We start from the raw sequence: 15,702 nt of genomic DNA on the forward strand, positions 1-15,702 counted from the left end.
GAACTATTTAACACGTTTTGGGTGCAAGTGAAATTTTTATTTTTCGAGATAACCATATTTGCACTATTTCTTTGACTGACAGCTCCTTTATCAAAGCCATGCCTCTTTTCTGTGGAGAAGAGCAGAGTGTTCAGACCAGATAAATCCTACGCGGTGACCATGGGGAAGTGGTATTTTGAATTTGAAGTTCTGACAGCTGGGAACATGAGAGTGGGCTGGGCCCGACCGGGCTGTACTCCAGATAAAGAGCTCGGCTCAGATGACCAGGCTTATGTCTTTGATGGGTTTGAGGTGAGGCATTGCAATTTTACAACTTCTGATATTTCCAAAGATTCTCGCTGTTGTGAAAACCAAAATCTCAGTCAGTTCTACTTAAAAAAACAACAACAAAAAAAACATACTCTAGACTGTGATGTAAGAAAGTTTTTATTTCGAGACGAAAAGTAGCCCATTCAGAAAAATGAAATGAAACACATCATCAGACATTGTCTTTTTTTATTCAAAATAAATTTCATGCAAATGGTCTAGGTTTATCTTTTTTCTCATTTTTTAAATTACTTGTACAACACCAACAAGCGTTTTGCCTGATCCTTGCTAAACATTTGTTTTGTTTGATTTATTCAAACATCAATAATTTGAATCGCTTACAAACCAATTTCACAACATAATTTTCTTTTATAACTCAAGGCTGTTTGTGCTAAATGCATTTAAGCGTCCTTTAAAAAGGGACTGTATTTATTTTGGACCCAGACTTTTCATAACCAAATAAACTTTATTCTACACAAAGCAAAAATGAACGTGGGTTTTGATTTCAGTTTGATAATGGACATTTATAACTCTTAAGTTATAAATGCATGTCAGTGACCTTCCCTGCATTTGTTTTTTACAAACCTAACATTCAAGATGCCATGCTTAAATTCTCTTACTAGTTAAGGGTTTATTTCTGTCAACAGTGATGCACAGCCCATCATTAATATGCTGCTTACACAAAATCATAGATAAACAGGGTTTTGTTAAAGTTATGAAGGAGGCCACACATAAATCTTCAAAAAGATAAATAGATTCATTGTAATCAGGGGAAATCAAAGTTTCCAGTGTAAAGTGTGAAAGTCGGATCAGGTTTAGGTGTGTGCAAGTGGATAATGTATGCCTGGTGTGAAGACAAAATGAGCTCAAAACAAAAACTATTAAGTTACCTTTTCATCACCAATTATAATAACTGATGGTTTTCCAGTTACTGGTCTTCATTAGGGCTGTGATTTTAAACTAGTGCTTAATCCACATGTTTTCAATTACGTATTGGACTCTTTGTTTAATCATTTTACTCTCTGTGGCAAGTATCTATTCAGTTACTTACCTCTTTATCAGTAGCTAAACTGATACACAGGTAGTTAAACAGTAATTGAATGTACTGATTCAATTACTATGAATCAATAAATAGTAATTGATTCAGTTATGTATTAAAATCCTCTGTTCCTCATCATTAATATCTTTACTTAACATGCTCCTCCTGTCTTTATCCCTGAATATGGGTCAAAAACAACCCCCTTTTTCTTTGAGGCATTTTAGAAATGAACAAAATAACAGATTTTCAAGTGTTTATACCATCTAAGGTTTTCATTAACATTCTCATAAGCCATTTCTGGTACTTTGATGTTGTTTTTCTGAATGTCTATGACCGCTTAAGTAAAAAGATGCTGTTGGTTTCAGGCTCAGTGGTGCCATCAGGGTGGTGAGCCCCTGGGACGGCGCTGGCTCAGAGGCGATGTGGTGGGTTGCTTGGTGGACGTGTTCGAAGGCACCATGATGGTCACGCTCAATGGAGAGCTGCTGTTTAATGACAGAGGATCAGAGCTGGCTGCCAAGTATTTGGATATCAGAGATGGTGTGGAAAAATCCTTTTGCTGAAATTTGCATACCGAACTACACTGACGTCTACATACACTGATCTTATGCGTGAAACTTTGAGAGAAAAAGAAACATACCACTGTAGATAGCTGGTTTAAAGCAATACATATACATATTTCTTCTGTTTTTGCTTTTTTGATACCCTTTAGTATTCCTCATCATCAAGCGAATTTCAACATAGCCTGTGCAAATTCACTTTCTGAATTTTTAAGGGAAAAAAGCATCTCATTTCATCAGTATGACCCATGTAAAAATGTATTGTCTCCTTAGCCTAATAATTGGTTGTGCCCCCATTTTTTGCAACTGGTGGATTAGGTGTTTATAGTAACTAGTAATGAGTAATTTACATCATTGTTGGGTAACTTTTGTCCACTCTGTTGTAGAAATGTTTTATTTGATCCACAGTGGAAGGATTTCAAGCACTAGTATTGTTAGGTCATGCCACAGTAGCTTGATTAGATTTAAATTCAATACTATCAGTAGACCACACAGACATTTATTTATTTTTATTTATTTATTTATTTATTTCGAACAGACTTTAAAACAATCAAAAAGAAAATAAAATAAAATGGAATGAAACAACTTAAGAAATAAAATATGAAACAAATTATTATGCCCATGTGACATGCAAAATTTTTCTGTTCGAAAAGGAGCAGGTAGAAGATACATCTTATAATGTCCTGCCCCTTTCCTACTTGTCAATGTATTTACAATGAACTGTCATAACATCAAAAAGAAAATTTTTTCCATTTTTCCATCATGTATAACTATACAAAATTATTTTAAGTACTATTTATATCATCAATTACATTATAGCCTATTGGATATTAAACATCTTATACAGCATATTTTGAAATGAGCTCTGCTTTAATCAGCTTTTTAAATTGGTTTACATTTGTAATTTGTTTTAACTCATCATTCAATCCATTCCAGACATTTACTCCACACACAGATAAACAAAAACTCTTCCTTGTTGTTCTAATATGTTGTTTTTTAAAATATCCTTCACCTCTTAGATAATACCCACCCTCTCTGTCAGCAAACATTTCCTGTATACTGTGTGGAAGTTTTTGATGTCTGACCTTAAACATGAATTGTGTCGTTTTAAATGTTACCAGGTCCCAGAATTTCAGTATATTTGATTTAATAAATAACTGGTTTGTGTGTTCCCAGTATCCCACTTTATGTAATATTCGGATGGATTGTTTTTGTAAGAGGTATAATTGCTGTAAATTTGTTTTGTAAGTATTCCCCCAGACTTCCACACAATATGTCAGGTGTGGTGCAATGAGTGTATTATATAGAATAAACAAAGATTTATAGTCTAGTACGAAGTTAATTCTTCTTATAACAGCAACACTCTTGGCTATTTTAGATTTTACTTGTCCGATGTGTGGTTTCCAGCTGAATTTATTATCTAATGTGACACCCAAGAATTTTATTTCATGTAGTTCTTCTAAATTAACACTGTCAATTGATATTTTAATTGGAATATTTTCCTGTTTTTTATTGTTTCCGAATATCATAAATTTGGTTTTATCTAAATTTACAAATAATTTATAGTTTTTGAGCCAATGCTGTAATTTTTCTATTTCTGTGTTGATCACTTTAGAGAGTTGTTGAATGTTTTCTCCGGTACAGAAGATACTTGTATCATCTGCAAATATAATATATTTTATAAGATTTGATATTTTAACTATGTCATTTATATACAAAATGAACAATTTGGGTCCCAAAACTGATCCCTGCGGAACTCCACAGGTTATGTTGAGTACATCTGATTTCTGACCATCTAATTCTACAAATTGTTTCCTATCTCCAATGTAGCTCCTAATCCAGTTTAATGGCACCCCTCTAATGCCATACCTTTCCAGTTTTTTTAATAACATGTCATGATTAATGGTATCAAAAGCTTTTTTGAGATCCAGAAATACACCAATTGCACATTTCTTTTTATCCATATTGTCTAGAATTTCTTCTGTTAATGCCATCAGTGCCATCGAAGTTGATCTTTTTTCTCTAAAACCATACTGACAATCAGTCAGAATGTTTTGCTTTTCAATGAAATTATCCAACCTTTTACTAAAAACTTTTTCTAGTATTTTTGAAAATTGACAGAGAAGTGACACTGGTCTATAGTTGCTAATTATATTCTTATCTCCAGATTTAAATAGAGGAATAACCTTCGCTATTTTCATTGCATTTGGAAATGTTCCAGAAATGAATGACAGGTTGCAAATGTAAGTTAGAGGATCTGCCACATCATCAATTATCTGTTTTATAAGTGACATGTTAATGTCCTTCCAGTCCATTGATTTTTTATTGTTACATTGATTAACTATTTCCTTAATTTCAATTTTGTCTACTGGTTTCAGGTACATAGATGATGTATTTTGCTTAATACATATTTCCGATGAATCCCCATCCAGTGGGTTTGATTTATTTATTTGTTCTGCTAACGTAGACCCTACATTTACAAAATATTCATTAAATCCATTTACTATCCCAACTTTTTCATTCAGGGTTTTATCATTATAAATAATATATTTAGGGTGAGTAGTATTAGAAGAATTTTTTCTTATCAAGCTATGTAAAGTTTTCCAAATTCCTTTAATGTTTAGTTTATTATTTTCTAATATTTTAGAATAATAATCTGTTTTGCATTTTCTCATAATAATAGTTAATTTATTTTTATAAGATTTATATTTTTGTTCTGCTTCAACCGTTTTATATTTTATAAATTGTTTATATAGATTATTCTTTTTCTTACATGCCTTATGTATGCCTTTTGTAATCCAAGGCTTATGTTTGTTTTTTTGCCTGTAATTACAAGTTACGATTGGACAGTTTTTATCATAAAATGCTTTAAATATTTCGGTGAATATGTCAAAAGCCTTATCAATATTTCTTTCTTCATACAACACTTTCCAGTTCTGTGATTGAAGATCTTTTCTTAATGCTCTTATTGAGTCCTCTGATATTATTCTTTTGTAAGTGATGTTTGTGACCTTGTTTATTTTTCTGCAAACATCTTCAAGTATAACAAACACTGGTAGATGGTCACTGATATCATTAATAAGAAGTCCACTTCTCAATTCACTTTCCATATAATTAGTAAATATATTGTCAATCAGGGTTGAACTCTGTGTTGTTATTCTGCTTGGTTTAGTAATTAGTGGATATAAACCTAAACTATGTATAGAATCAATAAAGTTAGATGTACTTTTAACCATATGTGGATTCAGCATATCAATATTAAAGTCTCCACAGATGAAAATTACCTTTTGATGCATCTTAGCAAACAATGTTTCCATGTAATTTGTAAAGATGTCAGTATCAGATGCCGGTGCTCTGTACACACAGCTGACCATTATATTTTTCTGCTTTTCAAATTGGATTTCAATAGTAATACATTCCATAACTTCATCAATTGGCATTGACATTTTTTCTAGCATCTTATATTTTAGATCATTCTTAATGTACAAAGCAACACCTCCACCTTTTTTATTCTTTCTGTTAACGTAATTGAACTCATACCCCTCCAGTGGGAAATCTACTCCCTTCTCAGAGGTGAGCCAGGTTTCTGTTATTGCTATAACGCTAAATGACCTTTTTAGTTGATGTAAATATTCTTTTATTTTGTCATAATTTGCATAAAGGCTACGGCTATTGAAGTGAATAATTGACATTTCTTGATCCGAATTATAGCATTGGCTATAGTTCTCATCAGTATAGTAATGGCAGTTGTCATTCAAATAATCAAGAAAATTGTTGTCGGGGTCAATATCTGTGTCTATGTTCATATATATATTTTCTTATCATCACTGGTTTTCAGAAAGTTGATCATGGTTACCCGGTTATCATGTTTCACTGATATTTGTCCAACTCTTCAATTTTTCTGATGAACAGTATCTTAGCTTCTTCCGGTGAACCGTTCAATTTGATATAGACTCTGCAGTTTGAGGTCCATGTTGATTGTATTTTCTTTTGTTTCCTGAGAAAACGTGCTTGTCTTGCTATATCTGCGTTTAGTTTGGTTAGATGCTCATTTATATAAACATTGGTTCCCTTTAATTTCCTTCCTTGTTTTAAGAGTTCATTTTTGTGTTTCCTGTTTGTAAATCTCATTACAATAGCTGGTTTAAGTCCTTTGTTTTTTTGTGGAATTGGATGGCAAGCTTCAATGCCATTATTATCAATGCTGATTCCCTTATTGCTGAAGAATGATATTATCTGTTTTTCAAAAGTTCCTTGCTCTTCATCCCTTTCTTCGGTATTGTTTGCTTCTGTAACAGCCCGGGCATATGATCGTGGCTTCATTTCCAACCCACTAATTATAACATCATTCATTCGACTGTACTGTTCCAAATCAGCCACACGATGTTCCAGGAAGGCTATTTGCTTGTCTTTCTCTACATTCTGTCTCTTCAATTCTTTAACCTCCCCCATTAAGTTCATTATTAGTTTTTGTTGTTGTGAGATTGTTGCTATCTCACCAGACATGAAATCCAAGGATTTCTTTATCTCCTCAAACTCCTCCTCTGTCGTGGATCGACTTTGCTTCGTATTTCTTTTCGACATTTCCGTTTACTCTGAACAATTTGATGGTCCGGCGTTGGAGTTCCAGCTCAGGAGTTGCAGCAGCTACCCTGCTTTGTTGCCGCCAGTCAGATACTGTAGTGGGAACCCAGCGTAGTCGCAGCCGCTAGGTGTTATCTCAGCAATAGCAGCCCAGCATTGTAGCCGTAGCTCAGGTATGGAGACCCACCTCAGATGTTGTAGCCGCCTACCATGTGTTGCCGCCGCAACCCCCTCTCAGCGTTGTAGCCTCCGGTCAGGTGTTGCCGCCACAGCAGCCTCTCAGCGTTGTAGCCTCCGGTCAGGTGTGACATCTTGGTACAGAGGGCTTTGGAGTCATTTATAGGTGAAATTGTTGGTGGGTTTGTTTTCAACCATTATGAAGCTACATAACCGCATAAGGCCAGCTGCAATTCTCCTTCAAGTTTTTGTGGTAAAGAGCAGAAGTCAGGCTTCCATCATTTATGGGAATCCAGGTGATATATTGGAGAGTGGGCAGCCTGAGGGCACAGAGATAGACGATGACCCTAGGAACTCTTGTTCCACAGAAAATCATCATAGATTGTCGAGATTTTTCAAATGTGAGGCTTGAGCTTTGTGCTTTTTTTGGTCAGCAGTGGTTTTCATCTTCTCTTTTGGATGCTGTTTTTGCTCCCAGTGAGTTCTTGATTTTGCAATTCTGCCAGTGTTCAGACTTGGGTGTGGCCAGTTAAGCTGACCTCAAAGTTGTTTCTCACAGATAATTCAGGATTTAACACGGGGGAAGTTATTTTTTTACAGGGATATGTTGCTTTGAATAACCCTTTCCACTGATAGATGAAGATTTCAGAAAATTGAATTCACTTGTGACAAAGAATAGAAGAAATCTATGAGGGTAAACACTCTCACTGATTTTTTTTTTTTTTTTGCTTCATCTTTAAAATAACGTGGTGAATGTATTTTTTTAGTCTTCTCTTTCTTGTTTGTCTTTTTTTCTTCTTCTTTTAGGCCTGTTGCCTGTGGTCAGTGTTGGGGTTAACCAGGTGGGGAGGATGAATCTGGGCCGCCAGGTGGAGTCTCTGCAGTACTTTAACGTGTGTGGTCAACAAGAGGGTTATAAACCCTTTGCTTTTAATATGACCAGAGACCCACCTCTGTGGATGAGTTGGAAACTGCCCCAGTTTACTTCAGTTCTGCCTGATGAACACAGCTTACAGGTCAGTACCATTTTTTTTTATTATGCCTTTCCAAGGACCAAACATCATAGAGTAATTGTTGGATTGTTAATACATGGTCGTCTCTGGGACCTAGCATTATATGTACCGGTAGTTCTATTGATGTTTTGATGCTCAACCTTGATCCCGAAAACAATGTGCAAATCTCATTCAAGGTTACTCGACTTAGGGGCTCAATGGATTCCTTATCCAGCCTGAGGGTCTCTCAGCGGGTGTTGGTGCAACATGGTGGAGGAAGTGAGATGGGCTTTTACCGGCTCAGCATGCCCATCCAATGTGCTGCCACACTCAGAAGCCCTGCAGAGGGGGGGCTTCAAGTCCCCTCCAGCTCTCTAACTCCAAGTTCAGGTTTGGAGGCATTGCTCGCAGAGAGGACTCCCACAGATAACATTGTGTCTAGTGCAACACATGAAAACCAGTGACCCGTTGAGTGAAATACTGCAAATTGTGTGTGGGATTCAGCTGCAATTATCCAGATTTATCCCCCCCTGTCCAGATCGGTGATATTCTGCTATCATGACCTTCATGGATTGTTCTGGTTAAGCTCCCCAGGGCCACATTGTAATTAACGCCTGTTGTCTTTCAGTGAGGAAGGAGCTGGAGGACACAGACTCTGACTTTGAAGTTCTGATGAAGTCAGCACGCAGCTTTGCCGGCTCAAGAGATGAGCTCGACCACAAGGATCACAGTCATGACAAAACATCTAAACTGAAACAGCGGTAGGTGATGGAGAGTAAAAAAAAGAAACTCATTGTCAAATTTTGAAAAAAACTTTCAATTTCAAATCAGTTAATTTATATTACAACATTTTATTGCAAATTTTCTCTTACAGGACATATAAGTCCAATTCATGAAGTTCTTATTATAGTTGTAGTTAAATTTGTGCATGCAGCCCAATTAAACCCAAGTTCTAATAGAATAAAGTTGAACTGATTGCATTATATTGGTTAACATTGCTTTAAGGAACCTCACCTGTTTGGATCAGGTCATTGCTTTTGCAGCTGTGCTTGATCTGGAGCAAACGTGTGATGACCAAAGAAAAGAACGACTTCCTTTTAACAGGAAAACAACTTCCTCTAGAACTCAACTCAGTATGCATCACCATTTTCTGTGACTGGCAGGAGGTTATGAGGACAGAAAGGAAATACCTAAAAAACCCCAAAGGGGTACCTTTTGTGGGAAAGAAAAACAAAGAGTATGCGGGGATATTAAAAGCAATACCCCAGTGAGTAGCTTACTTAAGAAAGAAACACAGCTAAACAAAAGAGCTACCTGGCCAGGACAACTTTCTATAAAATTAAAGTGCCCCCCTGCGGGGTTGTCAGCAATAACTCTATTCAGCAAAGAAAGCTAGCTAAGCAAAGAACTATGAGGCTAGAAATTAAGAGTAGACCTAGGTAAGTGCATGGGGTCAGGGCTTATTTCTATACAGAATAAAAAACTAAATCTAGCAGTAGCTTTGTCAAATATTCCATACAGGAAATCTACATGACTAAATATGGAAAGACTGGGCCAGCTCCTCTGTGGAAATAATACATAAAACAAAGTTAAAAGCAGAAAATAATGCATAATTGGAGAGCAACAGTAGAAAAGGAAAAATCATCAGAAGGTCCTATAGCAGCTTAATCTTATCATAACTAAGTTAAACAGCTCAGGAAAACCAAAATCACTCTACCTGTAAGCTATGAATGTATACTCAATATGCATGGCATAAATGTTTATTTAGGCAGAATAATAATGTTCTTACGCTTTCAAACCATTTCTGTCTGCTGTGTGATTACAATAATAATAGCAACCTGGTATAATACATTTTCAGATTGAATAGGAGGGGAAAATTAGAAAAATTGAATGCATTCGAAGAAACAATTGTAGGAAACAGACACTGCATAACCCTTTTTACGTTCTGTTATCTGAAAGGTTCATGATGAAAAGGAGTAAACCAGGCTTAGTCAGCAGCAACTCCTCTGCACGGCTTCTAGAAGACGTTATTGTTGAAAAGGATAACTACGATCACCTTATCCAGAGCTCCAGAGTAAGATTTTCTCATTATCTCATTTCATCACAACCACTTCATTGCTCTACACATGGCTGGTGCTAATTAAATGTGTGTTTTATTTTTTTTTATTTTTGCAATTTCTGACAAGATTGCATTGTCAATATTCTATCCTAGAGTGGGAAAAGAAATCTAACAATTTGTTACACAAAGCTTGTGCACTTGCAGCGCGCCTTGGTTCTTCTCTAATTACCAGCCACAATAATTCGAAACATCCAAAAACATGATTTGAATGTCAAGCCGAGACACTCAATGACCTCTTTGTTACAGTATTATTATGCAGTGAGGATTCTTCCTGGCCAGGAGCCGTTCAATGTGTGGATAGGCTGGGTGACCTCTGACTTTCATCAGCATGGCTCAACGTTTGACACTGACAACGTTGGGACAGTAACTGTCACCCTGGGCGACGACAGTGGCAAAGTTCAAGAAAGGTTAATGCGCACAAAGACAGTTACATATTTTTGTGTCTACTTGTTCTTGTCAGGTTAAAATCCGCTTGGCTGGATAGTTTTAATGTTCTATCTGAATTTTCATGTTACAGCCAGGCTGCTAGTTGCATGTTTTTGAATCCTTGCAGTGTGAAGCGAAGCAACTGTTTCATGGTTTGTGCTGGAGAAGCTACGGGCTTGTCTCAGAGTCGTCGGAGTGCGGGGTTGGAAATTGGCTGCCTGATTGACACAGCGACCGGACTGCTCACTTTCACTTCTAATGGCATTGAGATGTCGACTTTCTTCCAAGTATGTCAAATAAAGTTGTGGTGAACCTACTGTATGTATTCAGCCTTAGTTTCAATACTTTGTAAAGCCACCTTTCGCAGCAACAGGGAGGTCACACCGCATTGCATTGTGGGATGGGTGTGGGGCGGGGTGGGGTATCTTCCTGCTCTGCTAAAACCAGTCAGCATGTTGAAGAGACACACCAATCTTGAAGGCATTTGTCTTCAAACACAATAAAGTATAGAAAAGTCAACTATATTTTTTGTGTTTTTCCTTTCCAGTTATACAGCACATATTTATGAACATGAGGCTTAAAAACAAGCAACTTGTTGAAGTCACAGATCATTTCTATGTCTCATTTCAAGTTTAGTCAAGTTTTCCAACACTTGTAGGGCATCATGTGTCACAGACATCTTATCTAACAATAAATTATATTGATAAATGCAGTAATTTGATCTAAGCACACTGAAGAGCCGTCCAATAAAGAAAGGCTCTTCAGTGTGAGGTCATGCTTTCATCTCCTATTATAGTTCCCTTTCTCAACAGACCATTTTTGTTATGTTTCTATTGGCTTTGCAGATGCAGAATAAAATGTTTGCTCAGTCTTTTTCACAAAATGGTTCAAGCTCAGCCAGACTTCAACACTTGAAGCATTTCTTAATTGGATATAGGTCTGTACTTTGACTAGGCCATTCTATCAATTTATTATGCTTTGATCTAAAACTATTAGATCCAGGCATATGATCTAATAGTAAGTTTCTAGTTGTGGGCTTACTGGATGGTCAACTGGTATTTGCTTAGGATTGTTCCATCTTTGTGTGTGCAGCATTAGTTTCTACTCACAATTGTCCTCAAAAAAACTTTTGATATCTTCTTTGAACAGCTCTGCTAATGTTGACATTATTAGAGTATTAACTAATAATCTCAGTATTACCGTGCAACATATAGTTGCACAGGATTTCTGTTGATACACTTTTACACATCATTTTGTAAAAAAATAGCAATTGAAAAGTATATGTACTTTTACTTCACTCATAATTAAGCTCTATTTTCTATGACTTTATAAAAGGAAGATAAGAAGAAAAATACTAAGTTTGTGGTTGTAGCATGAAAAAACATGAAAAGACAATGGGTATTTTTCCAAGAAACTATATATTTTTTGTTAATTTACTCAATATTCTAGTGGGCAAATGTATGCATTGGAAATCAGAAAATTCAAACTGTTTTCCCAAATGTTCATTGTTTACATTATTCAACACAAATAACACACTATTTCCCTCTAATCAGCTGGAGGCTGGTACCAAGCTGTTTCCGGCTGTTTTTGTCAAGCCCACCACCAGCAACATGTTCCAGTTCGAACTGGAAAGCATCAAGGTGACAAAGCTTTATCAATCATAAATGTGAAGTTTTGGATGGTTGTTCATGTAAAACTTGCAATGTTAAAATTAAATTCGGTGATATACTTTTTGTCTTCCTCTAGAATGCCATGCCTTTGTCATCAGCTTTGCTTCGCAGTCAGAGAAGGAATCCGTGTCCTCTGTGCCCTCCAAGGTTTCAGGTTCAGTATCTGAAACCAGTTACATGGACAAGGGTACCAGACAGTGGATTAAAGGTGTTCGTTGATTGGCCTGATGAACACCATGGCTGGAGAGTCCAATGCTTTGACCCCCAACAAGTGATGACCCTTCAGATTCCTGATGAAAACAAGTAAAAAAAAACCAAAAACACACTTTATACTTGTGTTTACAGATAAACATTTCTGTGATCTCATATTTTATGTATACTTTTTTTATTTTATTAGTGTTGCATTATTGCATTAAATATTGCAAAATCACTCATCCTTTAGACATCCCTGCTAAAGTTTATATTAGATTATAAGAAAGCAGAAACTCTGAAATTGTCTTTAACTTTTTTATGGCATTCACGCAGATGTGTTGACATTTTGGAGCTGTCTGAGCTCGACGACCTCCTCGCTTTTCATCAAAATATCCTCCTGCTCTACTGCTCGCTCTGTGCCCTGGGTAACACCAGAGTTTGCCACGCTCTCTGCAGTCACGTTGACCAGTCGCAGATCCTTTATGCTATTCAGAATCCTCACCTCCCGGGGCCGCTCCGCTTGGCATATTATCAGCTGTTTATTCAGGTACCGGCAGTGTGGATTAAAAACAAATGGCAGAACTAAAACAATGTATTTTCTTTAGCTCTTAAATTTCTTTCCTCTAGGTTTATCTAAGCAGTCACACCACAGCGTGCCTCACGATGAACCATGAATACATCATCCCAATGACTGACCAGGCCAGAGAAGCCTCATTTTATCTTAGCCGTGTCAATGGCGTTTCAGATGGAGGGAATGGTCAAACACCAGAGGGCACTTGTAGAAGCACATGCCTTAAACCACAGATGCGTTTTTCATCTCCTTGTTTTGTCAGGGGTGATGGGATGGAAGCAGAAGGTGCAGTTGAAATAGCCTGCCCAGACAGCCCGGAAATCCCTCTGGACACACTGAGGAATTTGACAGCGGACATGCTGACTGCCGGGGTTGTGGCTGTTGGTCAAGCAATGAGGGATCCTGCGGGAGGCAGTGTTGAACTGTTGCTCGTACCCATTTTAAAATTGCTGTACAACCTTCTGGTCATGGGGGTGTTTGAGGATGAAGACCTTGTGAGTGTGCTCAGGCTAATTGAACCAAATGTCTTCTCCAAAAATGTCAAAACCGTTGAGGAAGAAAAGGATGGAAAACAAAGAGGAAAAAGCATCAACAAAAAAGAAGATGATGCCATTAAACAAGGACTTCTTCAAATGGAGCTTCCAGAGCCTGTCCAGCTAGAGGTGGTTAAATACTCCCATTTTTCTTTCTAATAAATAGAATTTTGTTTTAACAAATTGTGATACTAAGTTGCTTTGAGCAGGCAAACCTTACATTGCCATGCACAGGTAGTCATCCCACTTAAAGACTTTCACATTTTGTGACATTACAGCTAAAAATTATAAAGCATTTTATTAAGATTTTATGTTACAGGCCAAGCCAGAAAATAAATAAATAAAAATGTGTAAAGTTTAAAGAAAATAACACATAATTTCACTTCAAGTTTAGCTTGAGATTCTCAACTGGACTTAGGTCTGAACTTTGACAGGGCCATTGAATCGAACCAGTGGTTTTCAAACTTCCCATAGCAAGTACCACCGAAATAATAGTTTGACAGTTATGACCACAAAAATTGTACATTAAATTATGTCCAGATGCCCCCTTTTAATTAATTAGGTGACTTCTGAAGCCAGTTGGTGCTTTGAAATGTATTTAGGAGTATTAGAGTAAATGAAGGTAATTACAAGGCCATATATTTAGAATTTTGTTATCCACAATATTCACTGTTATGTAAATTGTGTTAGTCTATAACATAAAATACCAAGACAACATATTGAAGTCTGTGCCTTTAACATTACACGATGTAAAAAAGTTAAACGGGTACGGTAAGTTTCGAAAGTACTATAACTCTGAGGAAACATTCTCACATTTTCTCTTTTTAGCTCTGTCATCTGCTGTCCTACCTCTGTGACTGCCAGGTGCGACACAGGGTCGAAGCAGTGACTGCATTCTCTGGTAACTTTGTGCGTCAGCTGCAGGAGAACCAGCGATTTCGCTACACTCAGGTTATGCAGGCACTCAACATGTCTGCAGCACTGACCGCTCGCAAAACCAAGGAGTTCCGACTTCCTCCGCAAGAGCAGGTTAAATAGACCTAGACAGTTCTAGATGTATTACTGGACTGCAAAGAAATAATCAAATTTTTTTCCGTTTTTCTTTTTTCAGAATTTTTAAAATGAGGTCTTGTTAGAAGATAAGTGGTTATTAGCAGCAGTAGAATTTTGAGGTCTTCATTTAGCATAAATCCAAACCGGCTAGTTCTGGAGATGGCAGCTGATCTGACAGGGACCAGTATGAACTTCAATCACCTTAAAACAACTCAAACCTCAAAATCATCGTGGTTGTTTATGTGAACTTTTGAATCATTGTGACATTTGCATTGGGTGCTTATTTACACAAGAACTGATTAGTCTGTGTGAAATGTGTGCCAAGAACAACACATAGAGCATTTCTAGTCTAGTTTGCAAACTGTCAGGTAAATGTAAAGGTAGCGTACAAAGAAAACGTATTGCGGTGATCCAAGCTATCAATGTTTTATTGACTTTTCTCTTTACTTTTCTGTTAACTCTGACCAGGAAAGCTTTCTATTTTCAGTTTCTAGACATAAAGATAAAAGGCACTTACTGCCTCTATTTCTTGTTTATGAAATTATTTAATTACCTCCCTATCAAAATTATAATATAGATTAAAAGTTCATAAAAAACCACATGCACAAAGTCCTAAGATTCCTGAGATTTGACTCTAAAGATTTGTGATTGCAGTCGTCATCATTCCTACCTGCCTCACTGATTGTGACTATTGTAAGATACCAGATGTTTACTCTCGCTCTATCTACTAGAAAAGCCATCAGCTTCAAGTTGGATTTATAATAAATGAAGATGTGAAGAAAGATATTTACTGTCACTTCAAGATTTCTGAACTATCCCTTTAAACAAGACATGCTGTGTCCTTGTAGTTCACAGTATTGTTGTTCATATTTTTCACAAAATTTCTCACCGTGAAAAGATCAATTTGCTGCTGAGCTTCAGAGAAGATGAGCAACAGGAGAACTGTCCATGTCCGGTCGAACTCCAACAGCTCCTGCGCGACTTTCATCACCTCCTCAACACACACTGTGGTACTGACATTGCTTATCTTTCACATATTAAGTCGTGGGACAATGAAAACCTCGTAGAGGACACTTGGTTTGACTGCCTCACATGCCTCACAAATCACACCAATTTCCTTTTATTTGCTGTCTTATCCAGGCACTGAAACGGTCCCAGACTCTGAGGAGGAAGATGATACCAAGATGTCTTTGAAAGATTGGCTATTCAGTCGAGCAGCAAAAGCAGTTGGACTTAAAAAGAAACCCACTGAAGTGGAGAAATATAAATCACCCAGTCTCAGTAAGTGTGCCTTATTTTTAAACATTTTGAAGTATGAAAAACTTTCCTTTTTTTTTTTTTTTTAATTGAATCAAACATTTAATCTTCTGTGTTCCAGTAACCCTTCGTGTTTATCAGGCAACAAAAATGTGTAGCGTTTTGGGAAAATGAACGATTCTAAAGTGCTAGCTATTAGCATTTTCTTTTCAAGTGCCTTAAG

At 36.8% G+C, this 15,702-nt stretch overlaps 1 protein-coding gene across 1 annotated transcript in view; it reads left to right on the forward strand.

Moving 5' to 3' along the window:
- The window catches only part of ryr2b (ryanodine receptor 2b (cardiac)), a 79,949-nt gene that overhangs the window by 15,844 nt on the left and 48,403 nt on the right, over window positions 1–15,702 (forward strand). The window contains exons 26-40 of the mRNA XM_028006664.1: window positions 83–291; window positions 1,711–1,885; window positions 7,474–7,682; window positions 7,856–8,048; window positions 8,287–8,419; window positions 9,618–9,732; window positions 10,024–10,184; window positions 10,331–10,490; window positions 11,757–11,843; window positions 11,950–12,176; window positions 12,399–12,612; window positions 12,693–13,298; window positions 13,998–14,198; window positions 15,121–15,232; window positions 15,363–15,503. Coding sequence (XP_027862465.1) covers window positions 83–291; window positions 1,711–1,885; window positions 7,474–7,682; window positions 7,856–8,048; window positions 8,287–8,419; window positions 9,618–9,732; window positions 10,024–10,184; window positions 10,331–10,490; window positions 11,757–11,843; window positions 11,950–12,176; window positions 12,399–12,612; window positions 12,693–13,298; window positions 13,998–14,198; window positions 15,121–15,232; window positions 15,363–15,503 — 2,943 coding nt within the window. The remainder of the gene's footprint in view (window positions 1–82; window positions 292–1,710; window positions 1,886–7,473; window positions 7,683–7,855; window positions 8,049–8,286; window positions 8,420–9,617; window positions 9,733–10,023; window positions 10,185–10,330; window positions 10,491–11,756; window positions 11,844–11,949; window positions 12,177–12,398; window positions 12,613–12,692; window positions 13,299–13,997; window positions 14,199–15,120; window positions 15,233–15,362; window positions 15,504–15,702) is intronic.

The sequence above is a fragment of the Xiphophorus couchianus genome, chromosome 22 (genome assembly GCF_001444195.1).
Source record: "Xiphophorus couchianus chromosome 22, X_couchianus-1.0, whole genome shotgun sequence".
Classification (NCBI taxonomy): domain Eukaryota; kingdom Metazoa; phylum Chordata; class Actinopteri; order Cyprinodontiformes; family Poeciliidae; genus Xiphophorus; species Xiphophorus couchianus.